We start from the raw sequence: 18,455 nt of genomic DNA, 5'->3' as shown, positions 1-18,455 counted from the left end.
AACTCAACCAAAGATAAAGCAACAGTTGGAGACATAAGACGCATTACCCCGAAACCTACAATAACTGTAAAATATGGAGCTACTATGACTAATATCGTTTGGCAAAGAGAAGGCTCTTAAGGGTTTCAATGGTTTGCAACAAAACTGAGAAATATTTTTGCCTTTCCTTTTTGTTTAGACAGCAGAGAACTCTTTCACATCTCATCATCTTCTGCATCAAGCCACATCATGTTAAACAACATTCTCATATTGTCTCTTCAGATAAGCCTCCTAAGAACCACTCTTGGTGGGAATGTTCTAATTTGGCCAATGGAAGGTAGTCATTGGCTGAATATTAAGATAATTATTGATGAGCTCATTGAAAAAGAGCATAATGTGACTGTGCTAGTTGCATCTGGTGCACTTTTCATTACGCCGACCTCTAACTCATCTCTGACATTTGAAATATATAAGGTGTCCTTTGGCAAAGAAAGAATAGAAGGAGTGATCAGGAACTTTGTTTTGACATGGCTGGAAAATAGACCATCTCCTTCAACCATTTGGAGATTCTATCAGGAGATGGCCATAGTCATCAAGGACTTCCACATGGTGTCTAGAGAGATCTGTGATGCTGTTCTTGAAAACCAAAAGCTGATGGAAAAGTTGAAGAAGAGTAAGTTTGAGGTCCTGTTGTCAGATCCAATATTTCCTTGTGGTGATATAGTAGCTTTAAAACTGGGAATTCCATTTATGTACTCTTTGAGGTTTTCTCCAGCCTCAACAGTGGAAAAGCACTGTGGAAAAGTACCATACCCTCCTTCCTACGTTCCTGCTATTTTGTCAGAACTCACCGACCAGATGACTTTCTCTGACAGAATCAGAAATTTCATCTCCTACCATCTGCAGGACTACATGTTTGAAACTCTTTGGAAATCATGGGATTCCTACTACAGTGAGGCTTTAGGTATGTAATAATGTGTGTTTTATTTGGATTTGAACAAAAAGAACTTTTTGTCACCTCTTTAATTCCCTACATTTATTTTTTTCAGTTCTGTGTATTGATTGATATACTATCTGCTACTATCACTTGATAGCAGGAAATAACATAAATGACATTATACTTCAAAACTAAAGTGTGCCAATTTCTAATTTTATGAACTTGAAAATACCAACCAAGTTTTTTTATGCTTAAAATATAGTTACAAATACTTTAGTTTTAAAATAGGACTGGATCTTATTTAGTTATTACAGCACAAGTTGAAATTTCCCAGAAATTGCAGTGTTTTACGGAGAAAGCTGGAAGAGGTTAAACTTTCTGTAAGCCCATTATCACTACAGATATATGTGTGTGTATGTTTAAGAACATACATGTATATGAATAATCTCTGATCACTGCTTAATAAAGATTAATGCTAAGAAGTAAACAAAAATACTTTAAGGCAGTATCACCTTTACTTGTAAGACATGAGTTTAAGAGAAAACACTGCCATTGATCAGGAAAATTTATTGATGTTAAGCTTATTTGAACTGCTTAAGTGTGATACAGTGTTTACTTGATGGATAGAAATATAACCAGTGTTTATTAGCATCAAAAAATCTATATTGGTCATGTTGATATGTTTATGCACATATTAGTCTAAAATTCAAGTTGGCTTTGTCCATTTCTCATGTCTCTAAATTTTATTTTTTATTCTTCACTAATTGTAGACTTTCTACTGTTTACTAGGCGTTCTCTTAGGAAGGGTACTGTAAAGACTAAGATGAAGTCCCTAGCTTTGAGGATTTCACAGACAAGCAGAGATATCAGACATGAAAAGGAATATTTATAATGTGAATTATGTGAGTAAAGGAAATATGTACAAAGTTCAGATATAGTGTAGAGGAGAAAGGCACTGTGTGACCAGGAGAAAGAGGCATTCTGCAAAACTTCAGAGTTGACGTGATGCATAAGCAAGTTTTTAAACAGTGAATATAAGTTTTTCTGCAAAGTAAATGTGGAAAAGGAAGCAGTGTGCCCATAGCTGAAGACTTGAAATAGCTCAGGTGTGCTGGGTATTACTGATGATTTAGTGTCCTGAAGGGTGAAGTGTAAGGTTGGGAGGCATGGAAAAGGACAACAAAAAACTGTGGTGATGTCAGGATTGAAAGAATGAATAAATTAATTCAATATATATTTTCAAAGTCTCTTGTATCTTAGGCTAAGAACTTTGGTTTTTATCTAATAATCAATTGGGAATCATTTAAAGTGATATATTATGATTAGATTTCCATTTTACGTAAAACACTTAGACAGATGTGGTGGTAGTGTGGAGCCAGGTGATACTAGGCTACTCCTTCACTCCAGGCAAACTGTGGTAAGAGCATGTACTAGGGAAGTAGCTAATAAATGGAGAAAAATAATGCTGTGCGAGAATACATAGAGGAGAGCAGGCTCTTGATACACAATTTCTGCTTACCAGTTTGCAGCAGTGGAAAAGTAATTCAATCTCCTTGAGCCTGCATTTCATTTATTTAATCTGTAATAGGGCTAGTAAGAGGACTAAATTAAGAAATGAAAGGATTTTAGAAGAGTGTCTGGGAGAGAGCAGCCATTAAATTAGTGTTAGTTGTTTATCAGGTAAAATTAATAGAAGATGATGGCTGATTTGTGAGGAGTGTTAAGAGGGATGAGGGTTTACTGACTTCAGTATATCATAAATGGCACAGTCACCTGAGATAGTAAATATGGGAGAGAGAAAAGTGGGAAGTGGGAATAATGCATTTCATTTTGGACATGTTGTGTGTGAAGTGCTTTTAGGAAGATTTGGTACAGAAGTCCAGAAAGATAGGAATTGCCATAGGTTAGAGATTTAAGTGTCATCCACCTAAGGATGATATGTAAATAATTTTGTCTCTCTGAAGGTAACCTCATTTCCGTGTCTTCTATTTTCCTGTTACATGCATGTTCTTGCTATTCTTCTGCTTTCATACATAATATATTCTGGAAACTGTCAGCAATCAAATGATTTAAAGTCAAGCTATGCACTTACACGTTGTAAACATGATTATCCTCCCAAGAAGCTAAGTTTATTTCACAACACATAGTTACAGCTCATACTTTGTACTTAGTCTTAGATGCTATGTATTCAATATTTTACTTTGATTTCATGGTAAACCTCATAAGCACAGACCTAAATCCAGAGATAATCAGATAGAGGTGAGCTGTTTATCATTACTGGCAAGTTGTATTTGTCTAATTGCTATTAAGTTTTGACGCTTTAACTTTTCACCATAAACATCAACACTTCATTTTTGTGCTTTTACTCATTTTAGCCAAATACTAAAGTAAAGTTTCAAAGAATATTCAAAGAATTGAATATTGTTATACACATACTGTAGAGATCGCATCGTCTGCTTAGCAGTTTTTAAAGTCTAGAGAAGTTTACTAATGAATGAAAATCCTAAATGCCATTAAAAATCATTTAAAGATGATAAAGTGGGGCCGAACCCGTGGCGCACTCGGGAGAGTGCGGCGCTGGGAGCGTGGCGACGCTCCTGCCACGGGTTCGGATCCTATATAGGAATGGCCGGTGCACTCACTGGCTGAGTGCTGGTCACGAAAAAGACAAAAAAATAAAAATAAATAAAAATAAAGATGATAAAGTGCAATGTGCAAAATAGTGGGTTGAATGAATGTTGAAAAGAGAAAATTTGAGGTTTCTATGTAGTGATAACTATTAACAATTGGGCTTCTTTTCTATAAACCTATCTTCTAAAATAATTATAAAATTGATCTATGTTAATCAAAATAAGTACAAGTAGGTTAGTGTGTGGATGAGGATACGATATACTAAAGGTGGATATGTATGACAAAAAACTGGTGAGCCAATTGTAACTAACACTGATAGTTAAAGTCATCATCTCTTCTGGGAGTATTAACTAGATGGCTCAAAATTCAAAAACAAATCTTTATATCCTGGGTTATAAAGGAAGACCAACTCGTTCTGTGATTCACAGAAAACAAGCATAGCTACAAAGACTATAGATAAACCTACAGATGTCCTGTGAAGACAGAAATGAAGAAAGAAGTGAACATCGTAGGGCTAAAACTGGATATTAATAAAAATGAAGGGAAAGAAGAAGAAATGGAAATTTTGTGAAGCAATGAAGCTGTCAAGATCTCAAAAACTCCTTCATGTTTTCCTGAATATAATAACTAACAGTGACATCTGAATACATGCAGCATCGCCATTAGTGTACGAGCAGAACTTATATGGAGAATTCCTTGGTCACAGTATATGTTAAGATTTTTATACCATCACTTCTGTTTTTATCAACACTCATCTTCATCCTTGGGATTATAATTCTCACGATTACGATGCTCCTGATTCATATTTGTGAGGTTATCTGCCGGTTTACCTTCCCAAGGTTGTCAGTCTCAGAATTACATGCTCCAATGTATTTTGCCTGTAAGTTAATACTCATAACAAAAGCACACTGTTCTCCTAGTCTTAAGATACGCGACTAATCTTTTTTAATTTGTTCATGGGAACGTAATGAAGATTTATAAAGATGTTCTTACACTCCGATTTTGATATATCATATTTCTAATCAAATTACACTCTTCTGACTTGGAATGACTATTTAAGTTTTTCTTTACAAAAACACAATATTCTTGTTGATGCCAGGGACATGAACACTCATATTCAAAAGACCAGGTAAGAAGCAAAAGTACTGACATGATAGAGTAACTCGTTTTTGTGCAAGACGTTGTAGATATAGAAATATAAATGAGAATGATAAATGGTACTGAATTTTAAAAATAACTCTTTTCCAATTGGTAATTTGAATTGACCTTTTACTTTTGCTTAAAAATGCTCTAATCAAAGGCATTGCAACAAATCCATGTCCACTCAGGTCTCAAATTATTTACCTGAGTAAATAATAGAACTTTCCTGAAGATTACTTCTCTGCCATGGAATGCAATAAGAACCCCAGAGTGAGTCCTTAATGTCTGCTGATTGCTAGGAATTGGAATTACAATGTCGAAATTATTTATTTTATTTCAGATCATGGGTATTTGGCTCAGACTCTTGGATATTATAATGGCAATAGCAGTTAGCATTTATTAATCTCTTCCAATGAATTAGACAGCGTGATGAGTTCTGTACATATGTTCTGTCACTTAATACTTGAAATGAATTTGTTGTAGCTTATTGCAAAGAAAAAACTATTATCACACTTGAGAATATTGAGGCTTGGGAATATCAAGCAAGTTAAAATAAAATCATACAGCTACTAGTATAGGAAAAGTATTCAAATGAAAATCTTTCTCACATCAAGCTTCTATGTCATATTTCCTACTTCTAGACTTTTTCTTTTCCCTCTCCTTTTTAAATTGCCTGTGGAAATCTATCAATTATTCAGCATATTTTAGATTTATACTTTCTTGGGTATTTTTCTTCCTTCCAATGTATTTAGCTTTTGAAATCTGCTATTCTATTTTTTGCCTCTTTTTAATTTGCTGAATGAAGTTTAATTGGGCCATGTAATTACTAGGCGATTTACTATTCCTTAAGGCATAGGTCCCTACATGATTGTTGTCAGGTGGCTTGTCTGAGGACATCTTTCTCACTCTAAGAGAGCTTCATCAGCAATCTTTAACTGAAAGTAAGAAAAGGCTTCTGCAGATTTCAAATATGTGTTTTTAAAATTAAGCCAGGTAAATTTTATTTCTATTTTTATAATAACAACAAAAATGTAGCATTTTTATTACTGTACAGATGTTTATAATTCATTAACATTACATATTGTTACCACCAGGTTTCCTATTTGAGCACTATAAAAATAAGCAGGCTTTCTTGTGAAAATTTTTATGTATTAGATTTATATAAACTTATAATATGACATTATTATATGTGAATAATTAATGAATAATCTCTGAGAACTAATGCCATCTATGATAACAATAGACAATCTTGCATATATATTATATTAAGAGGGAATAACAGCAGATCCTCAAAAAGAGTGACCTTAATATTCAGATCTTTGCATGAACTAGATACTCACTGAGCATGAGAAATTAATGTAAATAAAGTGCTAGAAATGAAATACCTTTGAGTGTGTATATGTCCATGGTGCTTGATTTCCAGTAGTAATTTTAAAGGAGAAAAAAATGTATTGGAGACCTTTCCTTTCTTTTTCTCTTTCTTCCTAATCTTTTTTTTTTTTTTTTGCTTCCCTCTCTCCTTTTCTTTCTTCCTCCATTTTTTAATTTAAATTAATCTTTCAAAAACCCTCTCATGGCATTCCTTTTTCCACAACAACTCATAAACCAGATGACAGCCACAGGCATGACATCCAAGATGAAATTGGCTGTGAGTCATTCAAAATTCCCAGGGATAGCTATCATTCTATCTGTTTTGCTCAAATTCATGAAAAGATTATTTGAATAAAAGGGAATGGCAGTTATCATTTTTATGAGGAGGATCTTGAGTTTTATGTGTATTTCTTACACTATTAGTGAACTTTGGTACTCAATATATTATTACTAACAGATCATGTGTGATGTGCCTTAAGACTGAGTGTGACTGACTCTTGCAGGGTAGCTCTCAGTGCTGGGGAATCCTGCACCAAAGCCCTGGTACCTCAGTCTGCCATCGTAGGAGGAAGGGAAGAGAGGAGATCAAGATGATGAGATCTGATTAATTTGAACATTTTAAAAGTAATATTTGCTCTCTGTGATATCGTATACAGCTAACATGTACTGAGCACAGATGCTGTTCTGTATAATTTTACATGCATTATTTCACTCAGTCTTCACAGCTGTAGGAAGGAGGTGCCAATGTTCTCACCATTTTGAAAATGAGGAGGCTGAGTGACTCGCCAGAGGTTACAATCTAGAAAGTGGTGAATCATTTGATGTCAGACTTGAGCTAAATAGAAAGCTCTAGGACATACTCAGTTTCTATAGAACAAAACACATGAAAAAAATGAAAGTACTTCTTATTTCAAACTTTCAAAGAATTAATTAAATACCAATCAAGGAACTCAAACTAAACTGAAATCCTGATGTGAGATGAAAATTTTAAGGTTAGTAAGGAGTTGCTCATTCATGTTTCTAAAACAGTATGAAGGCTTGTTTCCAGGCTTCTATGGCCTCTAGAATAAAAAGAAAAGAGAATGAGCACAGTTAAATTCTAATATGAGAGAAAATTTTAAAAAGTCAGCACAGTTAAATCCTAGCCATCCAGTGCAAGACTCAGGGAGTGCACAGGAAGAGGAGACCTTCAGTCAAGGGCTTGACTATGGGGGAAAAAAAAATTAAGGAAGAGCTTTCATACAAAAATGTTCTTTTAAGGATTTTCAAATTAATAAAATTATACACACTTTATTGTTCTTCATTAAATTAGATAATTATTTTCTTGCCCCACAGTGATCATTTAATAATGGCAATATGACCCTTTGAAATTCGTTTTTTAAAAAATTTCAGGTAATCCAGGGGTACCTACATGCATTTGAGATTCTGAGATATATTTTGATAAGCTATTAATTAAGCGCTATCATAACGATCCTTAGTGAGTAATCTTTAATTAATTATTATATTTTACTTACATGGACTTCAATAATTGGATAAATTTAAATATTTTGTAGAGAAAGTTTTGTTTATATCTTGTATGATGTTGTACTTTCACTCCTTTTCATTGGAAGTACATGACAGCAACAGATTTCTTTATCAATATTAAAAAATCTCTTAAGTAGGCCAATTTTAATGGCCATCACGATTCTTCCCATTCTTCTCTGGCTGTTTTGTTTCAAAATCTAATTAATGTAAAGGTGCTGATATTATATCCAAATTGAGGCTGACTCCTGAGAAGACACAAATGCATTAATTCTAAAAGCATCACTTCTCTCTCCCCTCTTTCCCTTTCTCTGTCTTCCCTGTCCTTTGGTTACACACGGCCCTGAAATTACACATCCAAGGACAACCTACTGTGAAGAGAAGGACCACCACTTAATTGCCATTCTTAATTTCTGGTTTCTATCCTTTAACTCACTTTATTTTTTCTTGTTTTTCTTTTTAATGGCAGGTTCCAGTGATTTTTAAGATCACATCATTTTACAGTTTCTCTTGTTCAATTTGAGAGTCACTAAGAATTGCAACTGATAGCATTATGTCCATGTCTGGCCAGTTGTTCTGTCGCTAGCCCACTGATTTACTGATCAATCTTTAGGTAAATTCGTTAAGCCACCAACATCACTACACCCCTGTTCTGAATCAAGCAGTTTGTGACGTAGTTCTGCAGATATTATTGCTAACCCACAAAGTGTTATAACAAATCCGTGTCATTACCTCTCATATACACTTGAGAAAACTGAGGCTGAGAGGATCACAAATCTTCAAGAACAGTTTTTGAATCTTGAGCCATTGAACTCCAGTGTCCACCTAACTTCATCTACTGCACGGTTTTGAGTAAAATAGTCTGTGTTTCCACGCCCTGTCTCCTTGATTTGTGTATAAAAATGTTATATGGAAGAAAGTGAAAAATTCCTTGTAACGAGGGAATGGGAGACAATCATTAATTTGCATTGTCAGGGAATAAAACTTCCCTCTAGCAATGTGTAGTGATTTACTCTATATCCCAATTAATGTAAACCATCTTGGAATGTTTGACTAAACCTTCTCTAAGTGAAGGATTAAAATTTTTGTTTTTAAATTTTTCTTTTTAATATGAGCCAAAAGGAAGTGATAATAATGTTGGTCCAGCTATGTGTCAGATAATGTTATGATTATAGTCCCAATTATATTACTTTGTCAAATGCCTTTGGGTATGAAACTGAAATTTGGTTTTGTTATTCGTGAAATGGAGGAAATAACTTCTTCCAAACAAGATTGTGAAAAGGACTGAATAAGACAATGCATGGAAAAATAGTTTATAACGAAGACATCTGACTTGAAAGTGCTGTAAGTTTTGACAAAGTGACTTTTGCAGTAAAAGAATTTTATTTTTCTTTTAACCTTATTTTGGGAATGATACATTGAAGACATTTTATAAATCATAGTTATTATCAAAGAGCATGGAGTTTCTAGGCTTATAACTTCCCTGCTTCTTTTTCTTTACAATAGGACCAGATTTCATTTCTGTTGTTGCCATAATCATGTTAATGCATGGAAGAATTAGAATTATATTCTTTTCCTTTTAATCTACATGTGAATAAGTGTAAGCATCACATTAAATATTATTTTATTTGGGAAAAAAAATCTACCCAAATCAACTTTGAAGATTTCTTTTCATCTTAAAGGGTCTACAGTAGAATGGTTTCCTTAGAGGATATTACCATGCCTAAGAAGTTTGTCAAGCTGCTGATTGTTCATTTGGCTCTGACTGAAATTGTTCTAAGTGGGAATGTGCTAATTTGGCCTACAGATGGTAGCCATTGGTTAAATATTAAGATCATTCTAGAAGAGTTGATTCAAAGAAATCACAATGTGACAGTACTGGCTTCATCAGCAACTCTATTCATCAACTCCAATTTTGATTCTCCTGTGAATTTTGAAACGATACCTGTTTCCTACAAGAAGAGCAATATAGATTCCTTAATTGCACATATGATAATGCTGTGGATAGATCATAGACCAACTCCTCTCACACTATGGACTTTCTACAAAGAACTAGGAAAACTTCTAGATACTTTCTTTCGAATTAATATACAAATCTGCAATGGTGTATTAAACAACTCCAAGTTAATGGCAAAACTTCAGAAAGGAGATTTTGCTGTGTTGGTAGCAGACCCAGTAACAATCTGTGGTGATCTAGTTGCTCTGAAGTTAGGAATTCCATTTATATACACGTTGAGGTTCTCTCCAGCCTCAACAGTGGAGAGACACTGTGGGAAAATCCCAGCACCAGCTTCCTATGTTCCTGCAGCCTTGTCAGAGCTCACTGACCAGATGACCTTTGGTGAAAGGGTTAAAAATACAATATCTTATCCTCTGCAAGACTATATATTTCAGTCCTACTGGGGAGAATGGAATTCATACTACAGCAAAATTCTAGGTAAGTCTCTACAATTTTCTCTTATTAATGACTCCAGATACCTTATTTATTCTTATTCATACCTCTTCTTCAAAATGTTTCCATTCCACTGCATATGCCAAGCTGTAGTAAATGTACTTACTACATCTCTGTGCAATCCCTTGGTTATTCTCTTGGATAAATTCCTAAAAAATGAAATGGTGGTATGAATATGTATGCTATTGTCTCAATGCAAATAATCTCAGGTCTATTTAGACAATAGCTTTTCAATGTGTAAATCATTCTTCAAAAATAAATGAAACTACCTTTACTAGGATAAATTATAACATTGCCCCCAAATACCCTGGCAAATATTTGAGATGATACATGATTTACTTTCCATCCTTTGTTCATCGTTTTTGGTATTTTTTTCTTTTTTACACTTTGTTCTTATATTTTATTTAAGAATTGCAATGCTATACTTGAAAAGATGTGCTTCCGCGTTTGCTTTGACTGGGACATACATAGCCACGACTGGAATATGGTCTCTGGAGGTCCCCGTTCCTTATTTCGAATATTTTCACTTCCACCTTTGAGGACTACTCTGGGAGTGGGGCCCCTAAAACCTGTAGGTTCTTATTGGGATTTCTAACCTTCAGAGAGGCCATCCATGGTCCTGATGCAGCTAGTTCTGACGAGGAGCCCCACCATCCTAAACCACTGAACGGTGCCTGAGCTGGAAGCGTCCCCAGCTTTTTTTTTTTTTTTTCTTTTCTTTTTTTTTTTCGGTCTGGAGAACACTTTAAAAACATTGAGTTAGGCTTTAGAAACCCTGAGTTTATACCCTACCCTCACTCTTTCTCTATCTTTAGGCTTCTCTGGGTGCTTGGGCTAGCACTGCCTCTCAACTTAATTTCTCTGTATCCTTTGGCAAGCCTCAAGTTTCCTTGCCTTGAAGAGTCCTATTGAGGATCAAACAAAATAATGCAAATTGTCAAGATTATTTCTGGTTGGTTGTTCTTATTACTTCTCTTTCTGACTCTTGTGAGCCTGTCTTCCTTTACTTTTCTATTTTCTTCTTTCCCAAATGATTTTTCCTTCGGATCTGTCAGTAATACCCAGGGGCATTCATTCATAGCTGGAATTAACAGTTGGTGCTATGAATGATACTTTCTCACAGAAGTAGAGAGCAGAATGTTGTCCTTTTACAGGCATTTTGGCTTCCCTCCCTCCCTCTGTTCCTTCCTTCCTGCTTTCTCTGTGAAAAAAATGTATTTATTTGGCACCAACCCAATGCCTGCGACTTTTCTAGGTACTAGGAATATAACAATAAGCAAAACAGATAAAAATCTGTATTCCATTCCTATTCTAATAACAGGAGACAATGAATAAAGTAAGTATATAAAATATATAGGATGTTGGACTGTGATTTATGCTATATAGAAAAAGAAGAATAGATAGTTCTGATAAATGGAGTGGGGTTTCACATTTAAATGGAGTAGCCAGGAAGTTCTTGAATGAAAGGGTGACATTTGAACAGAGACCTGAGTGAAGTGCAGATGAGATGCAATAGGATTCATGGAGGAAAAGCATTTCAGGAACAAGCAAGAATAAGGGCAATCACCTATGGCAAGTTATAGGTACAGAAATACCGTTACTATAACTTGAACTTAATCTAACTTTTTACAAGTGCAATTTGTATATGTACATTTTTCTTTTCGTGATATTGAAAATGTCTTCGTCCAATTTTCCAACCCTTAAACTTTAAAAATTCTTCACAGATTTGGTCTAGAGGGAAGATATTGAAAATACCACACATATAAATAAGCCATATGCATGGTAATAAAAATTGGCTTATGTCTTTGAAGATATGGTAATTTGAAACTTTGTAAGTAAAAATCTGTGCTTTTTAATTTTTCTTAAAAAAAGAAAATATACTTTCTATTTAATAAAGAATATAATTGTCTTTATATAGTAGGGATTACAAACTGTAAGATGGTAAAGGGTCTTGGAAAGCATATGAAGTTCTGGGTGCAGATTTTGCAGGCTGTGTGATCTCAGATAAGTAACTTACACTCATTAAGTCACTGTGTTTCCTCCTCTATAAAATGACGTTAATAATTTCAAAGTACTCTCTAGAAAATTGTACGACACAATTTGTATAAGTATGCCATGACAATTATAAAATAATTATACTTATATTTAATTACTCAGGAATTCTGAAAACTACTCAGGCACTCTGTGATGGCAAAGCCCTGATTACAATATCATGAGGCTCTGTAAGTAGAAAATAGTCAGTAATTATCTACAAAAAATAAATGGTCTCTGGCATGTACTAAATCATCCTTCTCAATGGAAGGCATGAATAATTACATAATATGTAAAAAAGCCTTTGTAAAGCAGAACACTCCCAACCTCTCATCTTTACAGGATAAAACTCTAGTTTCAGAAATCCTACCTTTTGAGAAATTAAATAGATTATTTACTTAAATCCTTTATGCTTCTCATGTTACTAAATGTATTTGAACAACAAACAACTACCTTGAATATTTTATTTCAAATTGAGTTATTCTGTCAAAAAAATTGGTAAAATCCAATTTGTCTTTTGTGCTCAAATACATTCTTAGAAAATTAGCTACACCTGGTTAGTGTAAATTGATACTGAAAGAAGGCAGATACCTTGTGTTTTATATTATTATGTTTGAACAAAGGAGACTTAATAACATCACATTTCTGTGGAGTTTTATTTCAATGGTTCTTATTCACTTCTGTGTCGGAAAAAAAGACCAAAAAACGTGTCAAACTGTGGTAAAGAAAAACCCTAAATTTCTTAAAGGAGATAGAAGTAAGTAGCAAGGACATATCTAACTGCACTTGTCAGAAAGCCAGTTTTCTATATCAGTGAGATATTAAATCTTACAGGACAAGTGAATAAAAATAATCACTATTTTAAAATATGCTTCCAGCCCCTAGTGAAACAGGAATATCAGAAAATAAGAAAATCATTGCTACTCATATCGAGAAGTAAATCTATTAATGCATCTTGCTGATGCCAAGTGTTATGCATGACACCTTCAATTGCACTGAGCCTAGTCTCTCCTGCAACTTCTGGGAGACCTGCTACACAGCGTATAGTGGCTCCCACATGGGTAGGACCAGCCTTTGCTGCAGCTATAGGAATATTAGGGCCTTGAACACTGCAGTGAAAATGTTTAAAAAGGTAAGGGAACTGGATGGCTCCATTTTGCCTGTGTCTTTTGGGTTTGCAGTCTTTCTCCATCCTCCCCAGTGTAGTGCAGATCGGGAAAGTAGAAAGCCCAATACTAATCAATACACCACATGGCCAGTGTTGTAGTCTACATTTAACTGTTAGTACCATATTGGTCTGCTATCCTGCTGATAATGTTTTAAATGGATTCCTTGAACTAGCGTTACCTTTTCCCAGCCCATGGAAAAAAACAAACAAACTTCTTAACATTCCTCCTCTATCCAGCTTGTCTGAACTAAACTAGATTAACTAAACTAGATTTAATTTGTATTATTATTTTTTAAGTTATGGTTCCATTTCTGGGCCCTGTGTTTTGTTTTTTGGTTTTCTCTGTACCCCACCCCCACCCTAATTACCATTCCCAGCTTGCCACCCTTTCCCTGGGTGGGAGGAAATGAGAAAACTTCTGTAGTCAGTACTGTGGGATTTTTAAATTTTGTGTAACCTTTCTTTTGAAGGGAAACATAAATCATAAATTTTCATCTCAGTGAAGTTTCACAAAGTGAACCCCACCACCTAGCAAGAAGTACCCACATCAAGAAACAAAACCCTATTACAACCCATAGCTCCTCGTCTTTCTTTATTTCAGTCCCTATAACCCATGGGAAAATCATTTTCTTGGCTTCTGATACCATATTGTTTAAATGAATCACACATTACATACTTTTCTGTATTTTGTTTCTTTTGTTTAATAGCCACGTTTTTGACATTTGTTCTAAGTCGTTACATGTAGGTTTTGTTTATTAATTCTCATAGCTATACAGATTCTAGTGAATTAATGCATCCTATTTTATTTATCTATCCTACTGTTGATAGACGTTTAGGCTGTCTCAATTCTGGCTATTTATTATAAGAACTGCTGTGAACATTCTTGTACATGTCTCTTGGTGAACGTATGTATGGGAGTGGCATTGTTAGGTCAAAAACTATGTGTGTGTTTAGCTTCAGTAGAAACCACTACAATTCACTTTCTCAAGAGCTTGTACCAACCAATAATCCCGTTAGTGATATACTAGGATTCCAGTTGTTCCACATTCTTACCAATACTTGGTATTGTGCTTTTTGCTTTCAATTTTCATTATAACCATTCTGGATGTATTTATCACCCTTTAGATCTTGTAGAAAAGAGGACAGAAGTGGAATATAAGTTAGTCAGCGGTTCTAGAAATGAACAGAATGATTACATTTGTAGTACATTCTTAAGCATTGCATAGCTACTAAATCTTCCCCTTATATCAATATTGTGAAATTTCAGTTTGTATGAACAATATGGAACTACATATTGGAGGTGATGAAGATACAGAAAAAACTCACTTTATTAAATATATGTCACATGTATTCAAGTTTATATGGCCCAATCAATCTAAACTGGGACAGAAGTGCTTTTTGTCCTCTTTAGGCTTTGTCCTTTTTAATTTAACATTTCATTACATTAAACATTTGGCACTATTTATTTTTACCAATAACTATCTGTAATTCCACACTTACAAAATTTCAATATTTTAGTTTACTCGGTCACTTGCTTCTGATATGATTTTGTTCAAGTGATTTAAACCTATTTTATATTAATTTATCATATGTACAATAATAGGTTTGGTTCAAGACTTATTTCAGAGTTACATTTTTACTCTATCACTAGTTAGAACTTATTCAGAACACTCATTTTTAAAGCTTTTTTATTTTTTATTTTTGGTAAGGGAATATCCCCTTCTCCATCAGTTTTATTAAGATAAAATTAAGAAATAATAAGAATTACCAGCATCTCAGCTGTAGAAAAATTTCATCTGCTTTTAGAAATTCTGCTCTCTAAAACAGAGCATCTTAAATCATTAAAGCACTTTATTGTAATAAATATCTCTAAACAAACAAAAGGATAAACCTTTATCCTTTTCTATCATATAAAGGTATAATGTCAAGAAGAATTTGAGGAAAACTCACTCAATATTTTGTTTGCAAATACATTCAATTATATTTATAATATAAAATGCACTAATGACTACAAACTGAATTTGGAACAGAAAAAGAAACTATGTTTTATATGATTATCTCTAAATAAAGGAGATTTACCATTAAGAATAATTGCCAGTATATATTTCATTAACTGTAGCTATGTGAGGGAATAAATTGACTGGAAAAAAAATTGGAAAAGTTGTAGAACAGCAAGAGAAACATTTAATGTCTAAATAGATGAATACGATATATGGAGAGATAAAACAAAAAGAAAGCCTTACTTTTAAATATTTTTGTACAGAGAGAATGCAACCCAATCCTGATGTGTAGCCCAGTTGGTTGATGGTTTCCTGCTTTCACCCTGCTTCTTATAGCTCATTCATAGAAGTTAGATCCTCCCCCCTTTCCTGTTCCTCCCAAGTTCTGCATAGATGTTTTATGATAAATCTACCCTCACACTGTATCCTGCTGATTCCTGATGAAGCAAGTGCTTTAACTTTTCCGTGTATGAAACTGGCTTAGATTTATTGCACCTCTGGATTGGGAATCAATTTCTATCCCCTTTTCCTGGACCCTTTGGTTCATTTCTCTCATCCCCAAGTCTGCCCAACTCCTTCCCACTCTCTGCTTTGTGATCTGCTGTGTCCACTCTCTGAGTGTTCTCTCATCCAACCTGCCTGAGGACACTGCTGTGGCGCCGTTTTAACTTGGCACAATTTTTTGTAAGTAAATATTTTGGGGCAAATACTGTCTGTGTTGTTACCGTGGGTATGTGTTCTTGAGTTTGTGGACTTTGCCTGACCTCGTACAGGACTACATCCTCAGGGAAGGGCATAGAAGTCTTGAATGTTCTTGGCCACTTCTGCTTGTTTACATTGCATAGAAAGTTAAAAATAATCTTAACTAGTTCCTGAGGAAGAAAATAGCAATTGCTATTTTTATTGAGACACAAGTAAATCAGAATATTAACTTAAGCTGATATTTTCATTAAGTCCCCATTTCAAGAATATATTATTTCTTTTTACTTAAAACATTTTTTTTGTATGTCTTCTAGGGCGCTAACCAGTGTCTCATATAGGTTTTGCCTATTTGTTGTTATATATTTGCCTGCTGATTTAATTTTTTTAGCTGTTAGCATTATAAACGGGTTATATCTTCATTTTTTCTTTGTTTGCTCATTGTATACATATGAGAGGACTTTGGAGAGTTCATGAAAAGATTCATGTTATCTTTCAATTCCAGTTTTCCATGAACTTTTAAAAGTATCCTCATGCATCCTAAATATCACTCAAATTTAATTTCTTATTCTGCCATTTGTCTATATTCTCTTGTGCTATGCAGTAGTTTTTTCAGGCCCACATTTATATGAACTTCTGTTAGAAATAGATTATAATGCTCTTTCTAATTCTTATGTCACTGGTCACCTTCTCTTTACTAATTTTATTTCTGATCATTCTGAAGACGTATTTAATAATAGTGAAGATAGTTGCCTTCGTCTCTTATTTTAAATTTAGCTAAAATTATTCCAAATTTTATTCATATATTAACTTGCTCATTTATGACCCATGTTAAGAAAACAACAATGAATTCCTAATTCATATAGTACTTTTGCTATAAATCAAAATTAAGCATCAAATTCTATCAACTGGTCTTTTTTCCACCTATGTCAATAATTATATGATTTTCTAATTAGCTTTAACAGATGAATTATATGAATGAATTTCCTATTATTGGATCATTCATGAAGTGATTTGATAATCATGTTTTTGTACATTGCTATTATTTTGCTAAATATATTTTTATTGACATATGAAGAACTGGATAGAAATAAAATAAAACATATTCCATTTTTGTGCAATTTTTTAAGGTTTTTAAAGCCATACCATAGACATTTTATGAAAAGAATTTTAATGTTTTTCTTCTTCTTTCACACTTGTAACACTTTAAAAGCTTTGTTATTACCTGATCTTTTCAGGTTTGGTATAATTTTCTACAAAATATTTTGGGCTGTAGAATTCATTGCAGGAAAGTCATTCACAATTTTTATTCTTCCTAAAACTTAGAAACTTTCTCTTTCTACTTGTGTTAGTTTGGGTTATTGTTATATAGAATAGATAGATAGAAAATGGATCAATCATACAATGTTATTCATCTTTAAGTTGTCAAATATATTTTCTTAGAATGTTGTGAAATAGCTTTTTTTATGTGTTTTCTTTATATCTACTCTCTTTACATGGTTATTTTTGTAGTTGTTTATTACTGTGGATTTTTCTGCTTTCCCTTTATCTATGTCTATATGTAGTCATTCCACACACTTACTCTGGCTTTGCTATTTATTTTGATTCGGCCAGTGTGACTTTAGTGAATGTAATACGTGTAACCTCTTTTAACTCTGGAAACCTATGTTGGTGATTAAAGATATATACTGGATGGTGAGAGACACATAGCCCCATGATATAAACCATAAAGATATGAGCTAGGCAACAGCAAAACATGCAAGTGGCCTCTAGGAAAAGCATAGCCTCCTGCTGACAAATATTCTCATGAATATGAGCAAGACCAGTGCAGAGAGCTCTGCCTAGCCTGAAAGAGAATCGTGAGTAGAATCATGAGCTAAATAGGAAGTTGTTTTAAAACAATAAGGATTTGGGTAGTTTTTCATGCAGTAATGGAAAACTGATGAAAGGACTTGTAGCACTGAATTACTCAATTTGATAAATCCTGTAACTCTACTTTGCTTTCACTTCCTATATATACTCTCTTTTCTACCCTTCAGTATCCAGTGGTGTGCTATAAGTCTGTAACAATCAGTTCTCCGTGCTAAAAGAAAAAAAAAATTACGGAATTTGGACCTTCAGTGATGTAAATCCTCGCTCCATGACTTCCTCCATCAAGCTATTGAAATAGTTTGATCCATGTATTAAAGTTTAATGGTGCAACATTAGAACGATCCTATTTATAAATTAGAAAATAATTTCCCCAGTTTGGGACAAATTTTACTAGACCTTTACTAGACCTTTAAATGCAGGCACCTCTTTAACCTGACAAACCTATTTTGAGTTTTGTAATTTTTTTTTTTTTTTTGCATTTGTATCGCAATACCTTAAAACATTTAAAAATTTGCTCTAAATGTGATTGTCTTTGGATTTACAGATCAAATATTCATCCAAATAAGCAACAAGGCATATATGGTCCATTTTTTAAATCTCTTATGAAAACAAGGACAAAAATATACATCACATAGGTGAATTTTTAGGAATAAA

General features: G+C 33.8%; 1 protein-coding gene across 4 annotated transcripts in view; it reads left to right on the top strand.

Moving 5' to 3' along the window:
- The first annotated feature begins 228 nt into the window (after nt 1–228).
- Nucleotides 229–18,455, top strand: part of LOC134385971 (UDP-glucuronosyltransferase 2A1) — a 50,792-nt gene continuing 32,565 nt past the window's right edge. For 2 of the 4 annotated variants that reach the window (XM_063107799.1, XM_063107798.1), the window contains exons 1-2: nt 229–943; nt 9,387–10,016. In XM_063107799.1, the coding sequence (XP_062963869.1) occupies nt 229–943; nt 9,387–10,016 (1,345 nt within the window). The remainder of the gene's footprint in view (nt 944–9,386; nt 10,017–18,455) is intronic. The other 2 variants (XM_063107802.1, XM_063107801.1) reach the window with 1 other exon arrangement.

This window comes from Cynocephalus volans, chromosome 9 (assembly GCF_027409185.1).
Source record: "Cynocephalus volans isolate mCynVol1 chromosome 9, mCynVol1.pri, whole genome shotgun sequence".
In the NCBI taxonomy this organism is placed as follows: Eukaryota; Metazoa; Chordata; class Mammalia; order Dermoptera; family Cynocephalidae; genus Cynocephalus; species Cynocephalus volans.
Note: the sequence above shows the minus strand (reverse complement) of the source record. Positions and strands in the feature narration are given on the sequence as shown.